The 20838-nt window shown below is 38.2% G+C and overlaps 1 protein-coding gene across 1 annotated transcript in view; it reads right to left on the bottom strand.

The window, feature by feature from the left end:
- The window catches only part of LOC122972967 (collagen alpha-1(XXI) chain-like), a 70043-nt gene that overhangs the window by 6199 nt on the left and 43006 nt on the right, over nucleotides 1-20838 (bottom strand). The window contains exons 23-29 of the mRNA XM_044340405.1: nucleotides 12991-13062; nucleotides 12442-12477; nucleotides 9774-9818; nucleotides 5558-5590; nucleotides 4076-4231; nucleotides 3741-3795; nucleotides 1990-2184 (exon numbers count right to left, since the gene is read on the bottom strand). Of these exons, the coding sequence (XP_044196340.1) occupies nucleotides 1990-2184; nucleotides 3741-3795; nucleotides 4076-4231; nucleotides 5558-5590; nucleotides 9774-9818; nucleotides 12442-12477; nucleotides 12991-13062 (592 nt within the window). The remainder of the gene's footprint in view (nucleotides 1-1989; nucleotides 2185-3740; nucleotides 3796-4075; nucleotides 4232-5557; nucleotides 5591-9773; nucleotides 9819-12441; nucleotides 12478-12990; nucleotides 13063-20838) is intronic.

Here is a 20838-nt window from a genome sequence, read left to right as displayed (position 1 = left end):
GCCACTTTCTATGACCTGGCAATTTTCCTGGAGGAAAAAGAAAGTGTCTCTCTGTCCAGATGACTGACCATAAGTACAATCATCGAAAATAGACATTATTCTGTCATTTGGTTCGTCTAAACCACATTTCTGTTACTTAACACACTGTGTTCAATTTTCCCCCACCCTGCTCTCTAGTGGAACTTACTGTACATACTGTAATATCATTTACAACTCAGCGTGTATGTAGAGTGGGTTTCAGTGAACAAGAATCATGTACATGTAGAGTTAATCTTGCCTCTTATTCATCATCTTCCCTCTCTTACACATGCACAATAGTGAACTGAAATAAAAGCAAAGAATCTAAAATCAAATAAGTTAAAGGGGTACTCTTGTGATCTAGTATTGCACTTCCATAAAGTGGGGGGACTGTTGAACAAAACAAAACAGAATGGATAAAATTGATGCAACAGAGGCTGAAATATTCTAACTTAGTGTCCCTATATAAGCTTGAAAATGCTGGATCCTACACTTCCCATAATGCAACTTGATAGCATCTTTTGTAGACTCTCTCTGACTTCTAAATCTCCATGACATCAGATTTCTGATAAAATCTAGTGTTCATGACCAGACTTTGAATAACCCTAATGATGTCATTGTGATGTCATCAGTGTTATTTTCTCTGATGGCAAAGCTCCTCCAGAGCCACAGAAAACATTATGAAGCTGTTTGTTATAAAAATTATGATTGAACTGCGTATGAGTGTTACTATTTTATCTAGATCATGATGAATTGTTCCTGTCTTGTACTGCAACTCTGCAACATCAGCAGACTTATCAGCTAAGGTTCAAGGAAGTTCAGTATTATGTTTGTTAAGAGGAAGATGTAGAAATTAAAATTTGTTGGAGAAAGTGTGAGACATCATCTGGGGGACAGTTGGGCAAGATGGCTCCTGGACAGGAGAACTGAAAACAGACATGATAAATAAGATAAATAAGTCTGTATTTTGATAGATTAAGAAAAGAACTGTAACGCCCACTTAAGGTGTATAAAACCCTGTTATAGGCGCTCCACTGGGAGCCTTTTTCTTTGTAACCTCATCCTGTGTGTTGCATTGTGAAACGCTCCTTCTTGTACAAGAAAATAAATTCTGTTAAATTTTAATACTTCGGCTCCAGTCTCTATTGTTTAATGGTCATTAAGAAGAAACACTGTTTTTCACACACTGACCAGAACTTCACGTCAAGTAAACTGATCTTGATGTGTAGCTTCATCAAATTGGCTCACTATAAATGGCATCAGTGAATGCAGTACATCTGATCAGTCAGTGGCCATGACATCAGATTTGGATGTTAATCTTAATAGTGAATGAATGGGTGCCTCCATAAAATTTCCTCCCGGACATACAGTATATACAGCATCATTCATTTTCTCCTTACAGTCAGCTTTCAGTCTCTTCCTTTAGTGTTTTAAACCAATCCTGACACCTCTCAAGTTGCCGTTTTCCTGAACTAACAAGTCAAAATCATATACAGCAGTGGAGTGATACAGTTTGGCATCTTTCACAGCTGATTAGCCACTCTGTGTCTTGAAGTGGTGATAAATCAAAGACAGCTCGTTGAGTTGGTTTTTTGCATGCAGTATTTGTTGTCTTTTGCTCTGCTGACTTTTACTGATGTTCACTTGTTTAATGATGTTGTTTTATGGGGTACAGTGAACATCAACACATCCAATTTGTAAGTCGATGACACTGTTTTGATTTTAATCGTAGATGAAAACAGCAGTAAATTTTGTGCTGGCTCTTGTTCATGAAGTAGTGATGTTATTTATTGTCTTGTTTTCATCAGGGTAAAAAGACTGAATATTCTTGTTGGGATTCAGATAATGGAGTAGACCACTGGCTTAGGGTGAACATTGCCTACAGGTAACATTAACCCATCCTCAGGTCTTGAGATTAATCTTTTGAAATGTTTGACCTCAGTAGAAATTCAACATTGTTGGCTAAATCACCTTTAAGGCCCAGAGAACCCCGCATTCCAGGAGGTCCTGGGTAACCCGGAGCACCACTCCTGCCAGGGTAGCCTGGAGTTCCCATGGAGCCTTTGGGTCCCGGTGCTCCTGGCGTGCCTGGGGGTCCCTTCATGCTGTGGCAGGGTTCACAGCTAGCTGGGGGGGCCAGGGACTGGAGCAATGCTGGGAGTTGGTCTGCAGGGCACAGCCAGAAGTTGATTATTAATACATAAATATTTTAAACATCATGTCTAAACTGAGAGAGTCTGACCACATAATAATTAGAAGCACATAAAAAAGGAAATGGTCAAAACAGTGACTATATATTTATCCCAGAAATATAATCATAGTCATCAATTCACTGATTACAACAGACTCTTTTCTCTCTCCTGAATTCTATTAGTCTAATCCTATTAGTTGCCACTACACTGGAATAAGCGGCCAATCAGGAGCCTGTTTGCTACAGAGCCAATGGGTGCTTTCCATTCAGCTAACTATGCTTCTTCATCCTTCACCCCGTGAGCTGAAAAAGTCTGCCATCCTGGAGAATGCTCCAATTCCTCAAATGCATCCTGTGCAGTCTGATGGGACAGTTAAAGGAGTGGCTGGGTTGCTGTGGAAACAGCATTACTGTAATATGATAAAATTATCATCATTATCATCACAGCATCATCATATCATCATTACAAAATGGGCAAACTACCTGCTACCATCAGCCAAAAAGGCTTTTTGTTTCTTCTTCTATTCTCTTATTTTACTTTATCTTTGCTCATTTGGGGAAAGTGAGGGGGTCCAAATATGTGTCATCTACAGCAGCACAGTCACAGCTATTGTTAGTCATCAAGGTCTGGTCACATCAGGATTTCAAATGGTGAAATTTAGTAGGAAAATCGATTCATTTGAATGGAAGTGATATGAACTGGAATTGGTGAACAGATGATTATTGCATTTGCTTGCTTGGGTGAGGTAAACTGGCATGTTTCTTTTGCATCGAGTTCACACATGAATTGACTGTGCAATGGCAAACTGTCTTGACAGTGCTGACCTTTGAGGAAACAGAGCCAGAGAATCCAAAACACAGTGAGCTACCATAGCTTATTAAGGGCTAGATTAATTTATAAATGGATGTGGATGTGCACAGCAGACATGGACAGCTCAGGTGGTTTTGTTTAATTTTAAAATTTTATTGTATTATCCAATTTGGATATTATTCAACCATCCTCTGACAGAATAAGATCTGTGCCACAAAACGCATGGTTTACTGACAGAGACAAGGGTCAGAGACAAATATGTCTTTTGAATAAACTGTGTGAACTTATTGTTCCATTAGTAACCAAGCTGGGACTGGAGCAGAGCTATTGTGACTGAGCGCTAGCATGTTACTGGTTGAGCAGTGAATGGTTCACCAACTGGCCCAGTGAGTACTCACTACATCATCAAGCTGCTAGAACCACCCAATTTGCTGTACCACTTTCTGGTGTGAGCATGCTTTTAGCGTAAAAAGGACAATTACATATTTTATTTAGATTTATAGTCTATTTGTTGCTGTCTCATGTTTGTTCTGTTCCTTGTCCACCAGATAAAGCTGTTTAACCCTAGTTTGTTATATAATCAACATAAATCAATCTAAGGTATTATGTAATATGTGCAACTCTAAGCCCAAGACAACTGCAGTGTTTGGTATATACTGGGTGGAATTTTCAGAGCTCAGCTTTCATACTCAGCAAAGTGACATAAAAACAGATACTTACTACGCAGAACATCAGAGCAGAGCTTTAGAAGATGTTCATCTGAGGGAGGCTTGGCCTGAAACACACAATTACACTTTGATTCAGCTGAATCCACTCTGGGACTGGGAAAACAGGCTCAACCTGTGATTGAGTATGCCTGCAGATTTACAGGATCTTCTTAACTCTCCCCACTCTGTCTTCAAATAGCCCACACACACACTGACAGCTGTGCCCCCATTACTAGCAAACATAACTCCCCTTATCCAGGCTTGAAATCACTGACTGTAACTTTCAGCCCATCTTTCTTTTTTTGCTTTATCTGTTCAGAGGAGGTGGTCTAGAGGTGGTTCACTCACAGGCTTCCCAGGATATCCTGGTTGGCCTGGTTGGCCTGGCAATCCATCCTGGCCTGGAAATCCCCTGGGACCAACAGCACCCATATGGCCCATGTGGCCCATGTCTCCTTTCTTTCCGTCAGGCCCCCTGGGGCCCACATCCCCTGTCAATCCTTTCTGAAGAAGCGGAGAGGACAGAAAATCTCACATTATAGTACACAAAAAATAAAATAAAATGGGACTAATTTTGCAATATTTGACCAAATCACTCCTAGTTTACCGTTTTCTAAACCTCTCTCCTGAACAGCAATTGTCCAATCATAGCTTAGCAGCGGCAACTACGCACAGCAGGCCTATCAAGCAAGTAGTAAGTATACAAAGAGTTTGGATGGTGGTGGGGCGTGTTGCCTTTCCAAAACCATAAACACAAGAACAAGAGTGTAAGGAATGAATTAAACAATGATTATCTGCTCTAACTTAGCTGTAATTGTTGACTAACTACTTTTTAATACCACTTGATTTGTTTGTGTGGTTATGGGTTACATTAAAATAATCCCTGTTCACAACTAGCACATTAAATGTGTAGTATTTCAGTCTGATCTTACATTTTTCCTTATCATCCTTATAATAGCAAGATTAACTAGCTCTACATTCCTCTCCATGGAGCCATCAGATGGTGAGGATGCTGACCTCTTGTCTGAGACATGCAGTTTCAGCCTCAGTCTTTTAGACTTTTAGATCACATATGTAGCCATGCAAGTGCATATTTAAGACCCTTTGTAGTATTCTCGTTTAACAACATGTCAGCCAGACACATTTAAAAAGTAACCTGCAGACAGCATTTAACCAACTCATGAGCTAATGTTAGCTTAATTGGCTAGTTGCAACAGCTAATAAACTCTGCAATCTTCATTTCAGCCAGCAAAAATCAACAGTTGCCAGCTAGGAAGAAGAAGTTTACTTGTATGTACTATCTGAAATCAAGAACCCATTGTTTCAGAAATTTTGAGTCTGTCACCATTATCGTGGCTGCACATGTGCCATGAAGGAACAGAAAGCTTGACAAGTATATCAACAATAACTACAGGGGGAGAGGCTTAGCAAATGGTCAAGAATAGCAATTACATCTACATACAGTGTTCCAAAGTTTCCTATTCCCACAATGGTTTTGTATCAGTGATCATAAAGCATGTTTGGACTTGTATTAAATGATATCCTACAAAACGTACAGCACTTGCACAACTGAGGGAGGCTATAGCCCCACAAATTGTGATTCTGCAGACAGTACAGTAAGTGTTTGATATTTCAGATGTGTGCGCCTTTAGAAAAGAGCGCTTTTGTGATGTATATTTTTGCCCGGGGGGCCAGATTTCCCCAGGCCTGGAGGTATTGGCTCTGTAAGTCTTCTATAGCAGCCGTGCAGGCTTGACAGGGCTTCTCACTGCGGTGCAGAATAAGACAGAATGGATTATATCTAATACCGCAAAGTCTAATTCGACAAACCTCTCCTTTCCTTCCCCTGGGTCCCACTTCGCCCTGACGGAAGAAAGAAAAAGGGTGGGGGGGAAAATAAAAGAGGAAGAAATAGAGAGAGACAGTTAGAAACTTCTGCTTACATATCAAAGGCTGAGACAGTATGTCAGAGGAGCAATGCTCGCTGCTCTGCATTGCTGATGCAGAACCGCTTTCCTCTCTGTCAAAACTTACAAAGCTTACAAAACATTTTAGATTGGTTATTGCAATGCATTCTCTAACCCTTTTTTCTACTTGTTATAATGTGATGAAAGATCTGTGGATCTGTTAGTCCTTAAAAAGCACTATCCCGTGGTAACACCAATTCTTTTTTTACTCGGACGTATATCTGAGAATTCCGAGTGTGTTCCGTTTCCCTTCAAATGCTTCCTTTTTTCCATCCATATGTTCTCCAATTCTCATTTTAGCCATCATAGTGCTTGGAGATCTCCTAAAAAGCTTGGTCCAAGGAAACACAGTGTCATATCAGGAAGTATTTTTTAATAACACACTCTTTAATGGTCAAAGCACATAAACTCTGCTCTGCCCTGCTAGCAAACACCCTATTCATAGATGCAAAGTCTGCAAACACTAGGGACACAACAGGGTGCCAATCAGTGTAAATAAAACCCAAAAAAACAAGCTGGCATTGGCTACCACACTTATTCAAATATTCAAAAGGAGCCCAGTAGCATGACATGAGGATATTGAGAAAGGTTCAACTTTAGGCAGATGTCCTTGGAGGCTCATGCGCGACAACCTAGAGACAACCAGTCTCACTCATTATGATTACCCTGTGAAACGGAAGCTCTCAGTTGTTTTCCACTCTACTAAACTAAGTACTTCAAACAAACTGGAGGAAAAGCTAATTGTTCCCAATTCTCTTTGACACAACTTTAACAAGCTGCTGAGACTTGAATAAGAAAACAGATGTTCGGAAACACATCATTTAACAGATAAACTGCTTCATTGTGCGTCAGAGGTAACACAAGAAAATGTCACTGTGGTAAAAGTTGAGCAGTTTCACTCAAGTGGCTTAATGTCATAACAGGAAAACAGGTTTCAGACTCGCTTCTTCTATCATTGTTTCTGTGGTATGTTTTTATTTCTCACAAAAATCCTTTGCTAATTTGCAGAATTTTCACATTTATAGGCTACAATAACAGAACAAAAAATTGGCTTGGCAAATGCTTGCCTTCAGATGCAGCTACCAGGTTTAGAAAAATGTTGGTGCAATTTGTAGTCTTTGCTAGCAACATTTGCATTATAGCCTACAGGTCTTTGCAAAATAAAAACGTGCAAAGCAACATGAGCCTCGCTTTTGTGCTCTAAATTAAACTCCACATTACTTCCTAATAGAGGAGGAGGCAAACGGAACACACCCTTTCTCAAGTTGCACTGCAGAGCCATAGTCATTTTACCCAGAAAGAATTAGGAAGTCTGTCTTAAGACAAAAAATATGTCATATTCATTTCAGCAGTGACACACTTGTGATTCACTGCTGATGCATTTAGCCTTGAGAGTGTGTCACAAGGAGGCTGGGCTGCTCTCAATACTGTGGAATTACAGAGTGTGAACATTAAGCTGCATAGTGAGAAATACAATTGTTTTATCTGTCTCAAGTGTCACAGTTGAGACTACACAACTCTGTCTCCACATGATGCAATATAGTTATTGCTGTGCGCACACACACACACACACACACACCTGGATTCATTGTCTAATCTCTATCTAGGGATATGATTGATACCTCAGTGAATAATACTTTAAATGATTCTTAAATGCAATTCACTTGGCATTGTTCCTAAAAAATATAAATTACAAATTGAAATCTGGAAATTGCGGATCACACAACAATTTATATCATCATGTCTGTTCATGACTAATTATTGATGAAGATAAAATTTATAAACAAATCATTTATGTAATCCTGCTTTTTTCAGATTATAGAACTTTATGTTACCTTGTTGCCAAGATCAAATCATTCCTCCCTGCCAACAATTTGAAAATATTTCCCATCTATATTTTAACAGAAGTCTATCTATTCATACAAGCTACTAGAGCTGTATGTGTAGAGAACACATGACACTGAGCTTTAGAGGTGCTGATAGGTGGATTTTGTTACATTTAGACAGAGCCGGGCTAGCTGTTTCCAGTCTTACTAAGCTAAGCTAACCTGCTGCTAGCTCTAGCTTCATATTTACAGTACAACCCTAAGAAAGTTATCAATCTTCTCATAAAAATGTTTGCAAAAAGGTGATTAAGCATTTATGCCAAAATGTTGAACTATTTGCCATAAGGTCAATGTTGTTTTGCTGTCACTGTGTTTCCGCCACTCTCTTGCCTGAATCCTGTACTGTGTTCCTGAAACACCTGCCTGTCTGCTGCCAATGTTTGAGGCTCAGTCACACCAGAAATTGGCACATTGCACACAATTTGCATTTTAAATTTCATTTTTTTCATTGTCACTTTACATTTTCAAATGATCATTTTACCTTTTAAATTTGCTTTTTCAATTTCTTTTTTCTTTTTAAGTTTAATTATGGCCTGATTATTCCTAGTATTGTAGTAAAATAATAAGCTTTTTAATGTTATTTCTTTTAATTTTCTATTTGGACTGGACTTTTAAATGTGAGCAAAAACATCCTCCATACTAGATGCTTGGTCCTTCAAACTGTGAAAATGGTTTCCAACAGGGAACGTGCTACTGCTCGTCAGTCATAATACACTTTTTTCACAATCAACATTTTGACATGTCACAGTGGGAAAAGGACAGGTGTAACTAATACCATCAATTATGTTGAATGAATGAAGAGCCACTGTTAATGTTATTAGTAACATGGTTACAATAGCTGTCCAAGCTAGCTAGCATGCTAACTGTTAGTTTGCCAGCTCGTTGGGTCTGTTGCTAATGTAGCAATAAGTTAAAACAGTTGATTCAGGAGACATGTTTCCACCATTGACTCCTGTCTCATAACTGTCTACAAACCTTCTTCTTTTGGGGAGCAGCTTATACTCCAGCAGAGGAGAGTTAGATTTTAAAAGTGAATGGTTCAACACAACTAATGAGCTACAAGCTTCCTCCATTTTTGGAGTCTTTGGCCCTCTGTTACGGTTCCCTCAAATGTTGACACTGTCAGTATGGTTTGCTATGGGTCAACATTGCATATCACAAGTCAGAGTAGAACCTGTTGCAAAAGATTTGTGCAGATTTACTTCACCCTGGTGAAATCAACTGATAGAGAAGATACAATTTGATCTGAGTTTTAAATGATGGTGTGACCGCACTCTATAACCCACTGCCTGTAATTCAACCTGCTCTGCCTTTATACCAAGAAACTGAACTGTGTCACTATGATCCTCTTTGTTGTTCTGAGGTTGAGCCTAAACACCAAAGTGTGCCTTTGCCATCAGGGCCCTGAGACTGTGGAACAACTCTCCTAAACAGTTTGCATCTTATTTGATTTTTTGATTTTGTATTACTGTCTGGAGTTTCAATGCTGTTTTATACTCTCATTTCTAAGTTGTCTCTTCCCATTTTGTCTTGTTTTCCCATTATATTTTCTTTTATTCCATCCTGTATTGCTGTTTGCTTGTAGTCTTTTCTATTTGGTCTTTTATTGCATTTTCATGTGTTTTTATATGCTGTCTGTCTTTAATCTTGTAAAGCACCTTGTAAAGTCACCTTCAGGGAGGTGTTATATTAGTAGACTTTATTAATATAATTTATTTTGAAATAAAGTTTTATGGTGGCATGTATCTAGTGATGTTTATTTTATTTATTAGAGACATGCTTTATTCAAAATTAATAATCTCAAAAGGAGTTATGTATGAATTCCATCATACTGATTCTCTAATTAAATTAATAATTCAATCTGTTCAGGAATTTAATTCAAAATCTTTAGTATCACCTATAGCCTATCATAATGTTATTCCTGACCCTACAATCATCCCACCCCAACCTAAACCTATTTCACAATTTAACCAAAAACTCAAGTTCTAACCCCAAATTAGCTCCTTGTAAATCAGGAATGACCAAGACATTGTTGTTGTGGAGGATTTTCCTCATCCTCATGCCCCTGTGGGGACACTTGGTCCCCATGACCACACTCAGATTCACACAAACACACATATTTAAACCCTGCTGAAGCTATGGAAACATAAGCTTCACTGCCACCCAGTGGAAGCAGAATGAGACTACACTCACAGGTACACCAGGAGTCCCTGGATCTCCATCTCTGCCTCGCTCCCCCTGCAAAGAGATACATCAAGATTAAGTCAAGGTGTGTGCCAGTTTGTTTACATACGTGCTTGGACAGCTTCATGTGTTGTGTGTGTGCAAGGGTGAGATTGAATGTGTACAGCAACAAATGCTTCGATTTAGGTATGTGTGTGTATTAGTGTGTGCTGCTCCATGTCTTGATTCTGTGTGTGTGTGTGTGTGTGTGTGTGTGTGTGTGTGTGTGTGTGTGTGTGTGTGTGAGAGAGAGAGAGAGAGAGAGAGAGAGAGAGAGAGAGAGTGTGTGTGTATGATTGGAGAAAAGGTCATGATTACCACTAGCAGCCAATAAGAGAAACCCAGAGAGAGAGGGGATAGGAATTGGCTAGCAGTGACCTTTAAGAAACCTGACTTTTTATCTCGTGTGTGGCTTTCCAACCACATCCTGAAGCACTGATACACTGTGCTCTCCTTTCTCTGCTTCTCTGGGCCACCACACTATTCTCCATTAGTGCACGTAAAGGGAGGAAATTGAATCAGAGCATTCATCACATGCTTTGATCAATTGTTCAATTTGTGACTGATGCTGCATTCACAAAGGTAGAAGTGGAGCAGGGTGGAATCTTGTTGCTACAACATAGAGGGATTCATGTGCTCATGTGTTCATGCTGGGATAAGCCTCAGCCCTTCTGTAGTAATGAACGACCAAAGACATTGTACAGTATGACATTAACAAAAAACCAAAAGTAAACCGCAGTGTATATTGCAAAACTTTTATGTGCAAGTGACTGCATTCAAAGTGACTGTAAAAATGACTTTAGATTAGATTAAATTAGATTAGCTTTTTACATTTACTCTAACATATTGAAGCCTACTTAAACATCCCACATTTCCTAATCACCACTAAGAGGCTGACATAAATCAGTGTGACATAAAACATTTAAATTTGGCAGCCAATGAAAAAACAGTATTGCTGAATCACTAGAATAGTTGCTGCACGCATCTTGACTTGCTGTAAATTTAGAGACAGATGTTTCCAAATCATATCCCTGAACAGGCTGGTTAGGAAAGAGCACATGTAACACTCCTGCAGGAAAAGTTGGACCAACTGTTTCATAATTAGGTTCAAAGTAGTGATTTGCTAGATAGGCCCTTTTCATGGAAAACATTTTGAAATGTGATAGTAGGAAAAGCACGGGTGTAAATAATACAATGAATGATGGCTGGATTCCATTTAGCTGCTTCAGTTTCAGGGTCCTGGTATTACACACACTAACTCACTGTCACACTCTTATGGTCTATGGGACACCTGAGTAGAACAAAGCCATCGTTAATGTTATTAGCAACACCTGTGCTTTTCCTTCTATGACAAGTCAAAATGTCTGCTGTGAAAGAGGCATATTGGTTAGCACCACCCAACCTTTTTAGAATGTTTTAGCTGACAGAAATTTTATATAGTCTTCAGTTAAATGACAGTAAGGCCGAAGTGGTCTTATTTAGTCCCTCCAACTCCATCGGGGGTATAGTTAATCACTGAGGGCCCCTGGCGCCTAAACTTCATGCCCATGCCAGAAATCTTGGTGTAATTTTTGATCCGACTTTGAAATTTGACCATTTTACCATTTTAAATCACATGTTCCCTCTCTGTAGACACTTATAATGCGTTCTAAGACCCACATGTTTTCTCAGGCCTTTGAGTGTCCTTAAGGTTTTATGTTTCACTTTTTACTCTCCTGTATTTTCCAACTGTTCCTTTACTTATTTATTTGTGTATGCTTATGAGATAGTATTGTTATGTTATCTCTGCTGCTTTTTTGCTGTCACCATGTTATGTTATATATATATATATATATATATATACTGGAAATTTCAAAATACAAAGTATACATAGTGGGCTTTTTAAATGTTACTATTTTTGATTAATATTGTATTCCTGGCATAGTGCAGGATTTTTGAAGCAGCATTTAGACCATTATTTACAGGACAATGTAAGTAAACAGTTAAAAAAAAGTTACATTTGCATGTTTTTTGGTGTCTATGGCAACTAGTACCTCGATATTTCCAAAATCTTAATTTCAGACCTGATCTGGAGCATTATCCAATCAAAAAGCAATGTAATGTAAACATACAAGTCGAAACAGCCATACCAAAATAACCAAAAATAATGGTCTTAATGACCCAAGTGTAATTTTATGCTTTTAACTTCCAAGGTAAAGGTATCCAGTATTTAATTTCAGAAACTTTTATTTACGTTGTAAATCTATAATTTATATCAATAGGAATTCATGCAGTTTAGAAAGTGAAATAGCTACTGCCTATATCAAGCAAATTTATATCAAATAGTATATATGTACTATATTAAACTATATATATTTACTTTTAATCAATTTATGAATAATTGAGCACTGATGAATTACAGTGGCACATTCCAGCTTTCACAGATTGCACCTGTGGACTGCTCTCTGATGTCTCTGGTAAGACTGTTGGCATGAAAAGTAACTGTGTTTTATCTATTCTCAATAAACATTCTGTTTTAAGACAGGAGTTACGACTGAACTAATAACTCCTACATGCACTGGGTCGTGAAAACATACTGTAAGAGTGAAAAATGAGGTGCAAGTGTTGCTCAGTAAATAATAAATAAAAAGCACAATACCTGGTTTCCTTTGGATCCTCTTTCACCCTGCTCCCCCTACAAATACAACACTGAACATTAGAGAAGACATCCAGCTTTGATTCAGGTTTTTGACTTGACACTAACAGCTTGACAACTCTATAACAAAGAAACAGTTTGACATCTCTATAACAAAGAATTAACAACAGAAAAATAGCATTAATGTCCTGTGGAAGAACACACAGAAAACAACATACAGCATGTAAATCAGACGGATCTGAATAAGGATTGTTTGTACTGTATAATGAAAGCGCCTGAGTGTACCGCTTTTGAAGTGTGAAAGACAACCTTCAGTGCCATTAAAATTAATCATGTCATCTAAACAGAACCTGAATAATACATTAACAAGCATGTATTATGTTAAGCTGTCAACATTTCTAGTGTACAACATATAAATGTACAAACTCTTGACAGCAAAAGCTATGAATCATTCATGAAGTGTTGCTTATGTTGCCAATTGTAGACTTCATTAAGTCCAAACAAAGCCACGTTTTATTTTGTTCATGTGAATGTTGTTGAATTGGCTCTCACCTTATGGCCTTTGAACCCCGGAAGCCCCATGGCACCCGGGAGCCCTGGAAAACCTGGCTCTCCTGTTGATCCCTGGAAAGGTTAAAGGATGTATGGGATTCACAGGATGGCATTTACGAAAAGGGGTCACAGACATGGTCATTTATTTCACACGGGATAGAAAACCAAAGCTTTCAGGTCGCCTTTGTGTGGAATCCAACTTGGGACAATGTGTATCTGGCAGATAAAAATAAAGTACTGAAATAGAATATTTAAAAACATATAAAACCTGAGCAGTTGTGTGTGTGTGTGTGTTTGACTGTCTTTTCAATACCCTGTGATAACTTCCCAATGAGAAAGAAAATGCTCTTAACCAGTAATCAAGGCTGGTTAAATATGAGTTATAAAGATTGTGGAGTGAAAAGTCTTCAAGCTCCCCTTTACTCAAAAAGTAGCATCTGCTTTGAAGGATGGCATCTTAAAAATAACCAAGGTTACCTTTAATTAAACAGACACAGCTAAGACTCTTTTTTAAAAGCCACAATGGTTGACATTTATAGGTGAAATTGCTCAAAAACTTAACAAACAAGCGGCATTAAAACTGTAGCTGTCATTAATCAAAAGGATGTGGAGAAATAAGAACTGTCTGGCAGGATAAGAGCAAAGAGACAGAAAATGAGGTTGGTTTGGCAAAGAGAGAGACAAAAGCTGTCACCAGCATCACACCCCGACCCCTCGGGGGGGCATTAGCAGTGCCCTCGCTAATCCCAAGCGCCATTTTGAGAGTGTAGGCTCCGTGGGATTGGAGAATAAAGGTGCAAAACCACGTACATGCTTTTGGAAAATAAAGGCTCAGTCACAGAGGTGAAAGAAATATTCAGATTCTTTACTGTAAAAGCAGAAATACCACAATGTAAAATACTCCATTACATGTAAGTCTTGCATTTAATATCTTTGTGAAAAAGGTTGCTCTTCTTCCTTTCCACTGGGCCCTGGGTTCTAACATTACTGGTGTTTTTGTGTTAAATCACTAATTTCAGTCCAATGTTTCTATTAATTTATCAGTCATGTTACACAAACAACGGAATGGTTTCCTTTGGGTGGTTTGTTTCACAATGTCATATTTTTTTGAAGGGCTTCAGTCCTTTTGTTCTATAGTTTTGTGATGTAGGTAGCAGATCATCTGCTTAATCAGTGTCAGTGACAACAGGTGTGCATCATTAGCTGCACTAAGCAGTGAGTCACTAGGCTCTGTCATGTTGAGATAGGAAGGATAAAACTGTTCTGTGGTAAAACTACATTCTGCGTAATTTGGTGCATTCATGGTAGTGCATGTGTGACAAATTGTGATTCGTCAGCAGTAACAGAGAAATTTTATCTCAATGTTCTGTATGTTTCAAAAGTGTGCTATCAGTCTAGCTCACCCTGTGGTAACCTGAGTAGATGGTTCGTTCCAGTTAGATGATGCTGCGAAAGTAAAACACCAGTCACTGGTCAGTTGTGATAGAGTAGGGAAGAGAGTAGGTGGCAGCTTGCTGTGAGGCTGCAGATTTTATTTGTTTGTTCTTTGCTTTGCTTTAAGTTATTTTTGTTGTTCTTCCCGGGGTTCATTTTTGCCTTTGTTTCATTTTTTAATATCAAACATCACCTTTTTTTCCACACAAATAACATCATCTACCCTTTATGTGCGGTGGCGGCAACTTGACTAAAAGTAAGAAAGTAGTTATGTTATTCTTTAGTTATATTATTATTATATATTATATTATTTGCTGATCATTACGGATATGTATGTGTTAATCCATAAAGAATAAAGATGAGTTGGGGGCTGCATGTTTGTTTATGAGAGAGAAGAAAGGCTCAGTCAATGTAAAAAAATACTGTTTCTTATTTAAGTGTTTAAGGGAGATCATCAGATAGGTGCTGTGCTGCTATCATTATGGAAGCTACAAGTTACTAACCGTGGAACAACACTACTTTACATAGGCCTAGCTGTTTTCTTAAACTGTTACTCTACATTTACAGAGTTTGGACTTTTGCTATGTGGTGTTGCCTCAATTTGTGAAAGTTTCTCACAAACAAAGATATGAGGCTAAAGTGAAGGTTGTTAATGCCATCCTGTGTTTCCACAATATGTTCACAAAGATTAGATACATCTTCCAAAGTGACAACAGTACATTAAATCCAGCATGCTTGTGACAGTAGAATGTTGTAAAATAACTACTTGCCTATTAAATGTTATTCCTCGTTCATTGGTTTTGCCATTTCTCTCAGTAGCACATCCAAACACAGCACAAGAGTCTATTTCTCTACTGTGTAAAGCAGACAGATGCCCTCTGCAATATAGTGGCAGCTGACACACGTCCCACAGACCAGATACAGTATCTATGTCTACACCGGAACAGGGCTATAGTCAAGACCACTTCAGAGTCTAAGACTAGTCCAAGACTGAGCAATTTTGAGATTGAGTCAGGACCAAAAAAACCCTCAGCAGTGCCCATTCAGTATTCCTCTTACTGTTGTCTCACTGTTGTTTTTGGTGAGCATCAACTGATATAACTTCCATCACTCAGTAAAGTCTTTTGAATTAAAAAAAAAAAAAAAGCTTAAAATATGAAAGGAACAGGAGATAATGAAAATTTCCCTAAATGTTTTTTCCTTGAAATTGTGATTACACCACTAAAAAAATATAGTTATATAAATTAAATCATCTGGCACAATGTTCAAGCTAAGTACAAAAGATTGATATTTTTCCTCACATTTGTCCACTAAACTACACATCTGAAATAGAAAAATAATGGTTACATGACTTAGACATACAACGGAGAATAAGAATTATCTGCACTTTTAAACAAACATGCAGAACGGTACATGTGATACTAAAGAATTGATGGTTGAGACTGACACAAGTCTGAGCCATAACATAGATGGAAGTGAAGTCCAAGATAATAGAAAAACAGGTCTGACTCAAGTACTACAGCCCTGCTCCCTAATCTTTATACTTGACACTTGATTTTGAGAGGAAAACAAAGACTGCAGGAGAGAACACGAACTCCTCTGACTCAGAGACACTGCAGCACAAGGAAGAGGAACAAAAAAAGAAAGAAGCAGTATGTTTTTGCTTTAATAAATCAGATAAAATAATCATCTTTGTATCAATCAATCAATTTTCTCAGCATTGGTCATATTAATAATTGCTTCTTGGAACATAATTGCAGATTTATGGTATTTTCATTACCTGGTATGGCCTTTTTCTTTAGCTTGATTTGATTTGTTTTTTATTGTTCCTTTTATCTTTGCTAATTCACACATTCACACATTGATATTGTACAGGACATTTACACTGATTCCACTGATTCCACTTTTGAAGCATACAGGGAATCTGCAGTATATTTGTGTACTGAATACTAATTATGATGCATCATACACTGCACACAGCTCATCACTTAGCATCACACTGTGGTATATTATTGTTCAGACTCTACTGGGCTGACTGACAGGTGTCAGTCACCATCATTACTTAGTATTGGACAAATGCATTTGTATTCTCATGACTATTGACATACACCTACAGTATTTTTCCTTGAGGCTTTCTGTTATGCTTTAGTAAATGCTGTAATGTTATATCATGTTTTATTGATACCGATCTAGCATATCATAGTTTTGTAATTTTGTTTTTGTTGAGGGTTTTGTTGGTTCTGTTAATAATCCCACTCTCTTCGACATCCACTTCAGCTGGATGAGTGGCAATGTTATCATGATGTGCACCTGAGAATGCAGCCACCCGAGCCACCCGACTTCCATCCATCCATTATCTATACCCGATAACAGGCGATGTGTACATGGATATTTTAAGAGGGATAAGGCTTTGCTGACAATTTTTCCTCGTGGCCACTCATAGTAATGCAGAAAAAAAATCCCCTGTGGCCCAGAAAGCATTTTCCCCATAGACCGCAATTATAAAAGAGATGTCTATAAAACTGTTGGCAAGACACCTTAAACTGCAAGAAAGGTAAATTATTACTCATTGTATTATGATTTTTTAATTCATGAGGGTTTTATATTTGTAAAATTTTCCTCAAGCCAAGAAAAGTGATTTTAAAGTACTTGACATCATCTCAATGGGCCAAGCAGAAACACTACTGCACGTATTCAGTGGGCCACACAATGTGGAAGCAAACACGGAAGCTAGAAGATTTTTTTGGCTCATGCACCGGGCAAGCAATTTTCATTCGAGTGAATGGGTGCCATCTTTCCCCCGTGTTTTGGTGACGTGAAATTCAGTCACCTACGCCAACTCTGCATCTGACCAAAGGGTTACTGTATGAACAGAGATATCCCCTTTTTTGAGAACTTTGCTGCCTTTTTAAATAGGCCTCAGGCGGCCTCCATCCTTCCCAGGAAGGCTCACACCTTTTATCAACCAACATTAAACTGACTTTACACCACTGTAAGGCTTTTACCTCATGACTTGCAGTGAGTCCATCTGACTGTACCTTCCTGGGCTCATACTGTACTCATTCAGTATCCCCCTCCAGCTCCCCCTACCTATAAGGTAGTCCCCATACAGTTTCTGCTATGCCTGTCACTAACTCCCCATTATGGAATGATTAGAGCGCTGCTATTCCCATCCCTGCCTGCATTTCTCAGAGACATGTATGGTCTATTGATAGATATGCAAATAAGATGCAAAATTTAATGCTCTACACTCAGTTTGCACTTTACCCACTATGGTTTGTGGGTCAACAGATCAGATTGTAAATGTTAAGTGTGGTCTCCTCAACGTCAGATCTCTGAATAACAAGTCTTTTTATCTGTCATGATTTTATTTCCTCCTTAGATCTTAATTTTCTCATGTTAACATAGACATGGTTAAAATGTAATGACGCCACCTCCTTGATGGAGGCACCCCCCTTAACTACTCCCACTTGTCTTAACCTAGGCCCTTGGGCCAAGGAGCTGGTGTGGCTGTAATTCATGGCAATGAGTTTAAATGCTCTCCTATCTACTTTGGCAATTTTACGTCATTTGAACATCTACTATTCTCCATTAACAACATACAGCAACCAATTGTCTGTGCAGTACTCTACCACCCCCTCAACATAAACCTGACTTCATCTTTGACTTTTTGGAATTCTTGCCATTTATGATGTCCAGATATGAGAAAATTGTTATTATGGGTGATTTTAATGTTCACGTTTGTTGTGCAAATGACCCATTGGCCTTAGACTTTAAAAATTTGTGCAACTCATTTGGCTTAACCCAATCTGTTACTGGCCCTTCTCACAATCGAGACCATACCCTTGACTTTGTCTTATCTTACGGACTGACCCTGCACTGTCAATCAAGTAAAGAGCTTTATTCTCTGATCATCTTACCATTATTTTCAGCCTTTCTGCCTCTCTCCAATGCCCCAGTCACTTGCTTAAAGAGACGTGTAATGAACTCCTCAACTTCAGCCATGTTTATTAGGGAATTTGACCAATCGTGCAAAAACCTCACAGCAGATAATTCATCCGAGAGTTTAGTAGATCTATTTAATTCACTCTGTGTGGGCATTCTTAACAAAATTACTTCCCTCAAAAACAAAAGTAAAACTGGTACAATTGGCACTCCCTGGTTAAATGATTATACTTGCAAAATAAAGAGGGAATGCAGGACGATGGAACATAAGTGGAAACACAGCAGACTTGAGGTTGATCTTCCTCAGTTAAAAAATTTAATGTCCAATTATAACTCTACCATCAAAACTGCAAGAAAATTTTTCCAGTATTATTACTGAGAATATTGTTCAAAACTATTGAACATGATGTCAGTGGTCCTAAAGATAATTAATTCCCTGATCATTCATCAGAAGCATGTGAGAACTTTTCAACATTTTTTACAACTAAAATTGAAAAAATCAGGAGTCAGATTATACCACAGATTTGTTTACTTTACTATTACCCACCAACCTACAGTCTCATTCCCCTCTTTTGAATTGCTCTCTTTCCAGATGCTCCTAGAGACTGTCTGTCAGCTTAATTGCTCTTCATGTCATCTAGATTCAAATTCAAATTTGCTTTATTGGCATAAATGTCACAACAATAATATTGCCAAAGCATTAAGAGTCAGTGAAACAAAATAATGTTAACATAACATTAGGAACAATATATATTAATTATATATATATAGTATATCTATGTACTTATGTATGTATGTATGTTGTGTGTTCTGCTCTGTGTATCTAGGTCATTCACTGTCCCTCAGGTTGTGGCATGTTGGGCAGCGAGATATGTCCTGTCTCCTCCTTGGAGTATTTTTAATTTTGAGAGGTCATTAAATTCTTGAAATTGAAATTACAGTTAAACTTGTTAAAGTTACTTATTTCATTGAATGTTTTACATTGCAGGAGGACATGCATCTCTGTCTCAACCTCACCCGTCAAACAGTGACCACATATTCTCTCTCTTTTGGTTGCCATGATTTTTTGTGTTGGCCTTTTTCGACTGCCAGTTTGTGGTCACTAAGCCTGTACTTGGTTTGGATCTGTCTCTGCTTTCTGTCTCTGACAGAAGAGAGATATTCTGCCAATTTTTTATCTCTTTTTAGGGACAGATAACATTCTAATCTACTTTGGCTTTTCAGTTTATATACACATTAAATAAAGTCAGACTTAAATTGCAACCCTGACGAACACCTCTCCTCTGGGTGAAGAATTCAGTTTGTTTCTTTTTCTCTTTCTTTCTGTCTCTGTTTCTAACAGCAAACTTATTTACCAGATACATTGATTTAACCAGATCATACATTTGCCCCCTACACCACAATGTAAAGTCTATAATAGCCATTCATGCCAAATAGAGTCGAAGGCTTTCTTGCAAACTGAAGAAGTGAATTTCTTACCGTTTTTTGTTTGGTGTACATGTTTGTTCATTAAAGTTTGAAGGGTATATACATGGTCAGTGGTGCAGTGTTTTGGCAGGAAGCCAATTTGATTTTTACTCAAGATAGAGTGTTCTTCAAGGAATTCTTTTATTTAGAATAGTACAGAATAATTTACCTAGGCAACTGCTGACACAGGCACAACAGTAGTTACTAGGGTCTGATTGGTCCCCATTCATAAGAATGCCGATTGCACCAGATGTCAGGAAAACATCCTGAATGCAATTGAATTTTGATCCTTATGTACTCAACAGTTATACCAGACCAACCTCCAAACTCCCACTTCTGCCAAAGATCTTAGAAAAGATTATATACAAACAATTAACTGCCCACATGAGCCAAAATGATTTTTTTGAAATATTCCAATCTAGCACTGACACTGTTCTGCTTAGGGTGATCAATGCTTCTTGCTGCTGATGCTGGTTAAGGGTCTGCCCTGATCTTCCATAAGTACTGCTTTTGACACAGTAGATCATAGTACCTCAGTTTGCTATCTAAATTAACATTGTAATTTAGCAATGTAGGAGCTGCAGACACCACTCTCCAGCGGTTCATCTCTTATCTTTCAAACAGAGAGTTTACAGTCACTCTTGGTAACTTCACATCATTTACTGCCACTATGAACTACAGAGTACCTCAAGGCTCTGTCCTAGGTCCTCTTCTATCCTGTATTTACATGCTTCCTCATGGCAGATTAATACATTATTAATCATAAGATCTCTTTTCATTGCTATGCCGATGGCACATAACTTTATGTGTCTGTAAAACCAGGATCCCCCAGAAGTATGACTTCTTTTAAGACCTGTCTACATGATATCAAATGTTGGATGTCTAATAACTTCCTCCAAAAATCAGAAATAATCTTATTCGGGTCATTAGACACATCAGATTTCAATGACACATTTGTTAACCTAGCACCTTCCATTAAGCCTAATGCCAGAAATGTATTAA

This window comes from Thunnus albacares, chromosome 21, assembly GCF_914725855.1.
Source record: "Thunnus albacares chromosome 21, fThuAlb1.1, whole genome shotgun sequence".
Lineage (NCBI taxonomy): Eukaryota > Metazoa > Chordata > Actinopteri > Scombriformes > Scombridae > Thunnus > Thunnus albacares.
The sequence above is the reverse complement of the archived record's forward strand: the minus strand, read 5'-3'. Positions and strand labels throughout refer to the sequence as shown.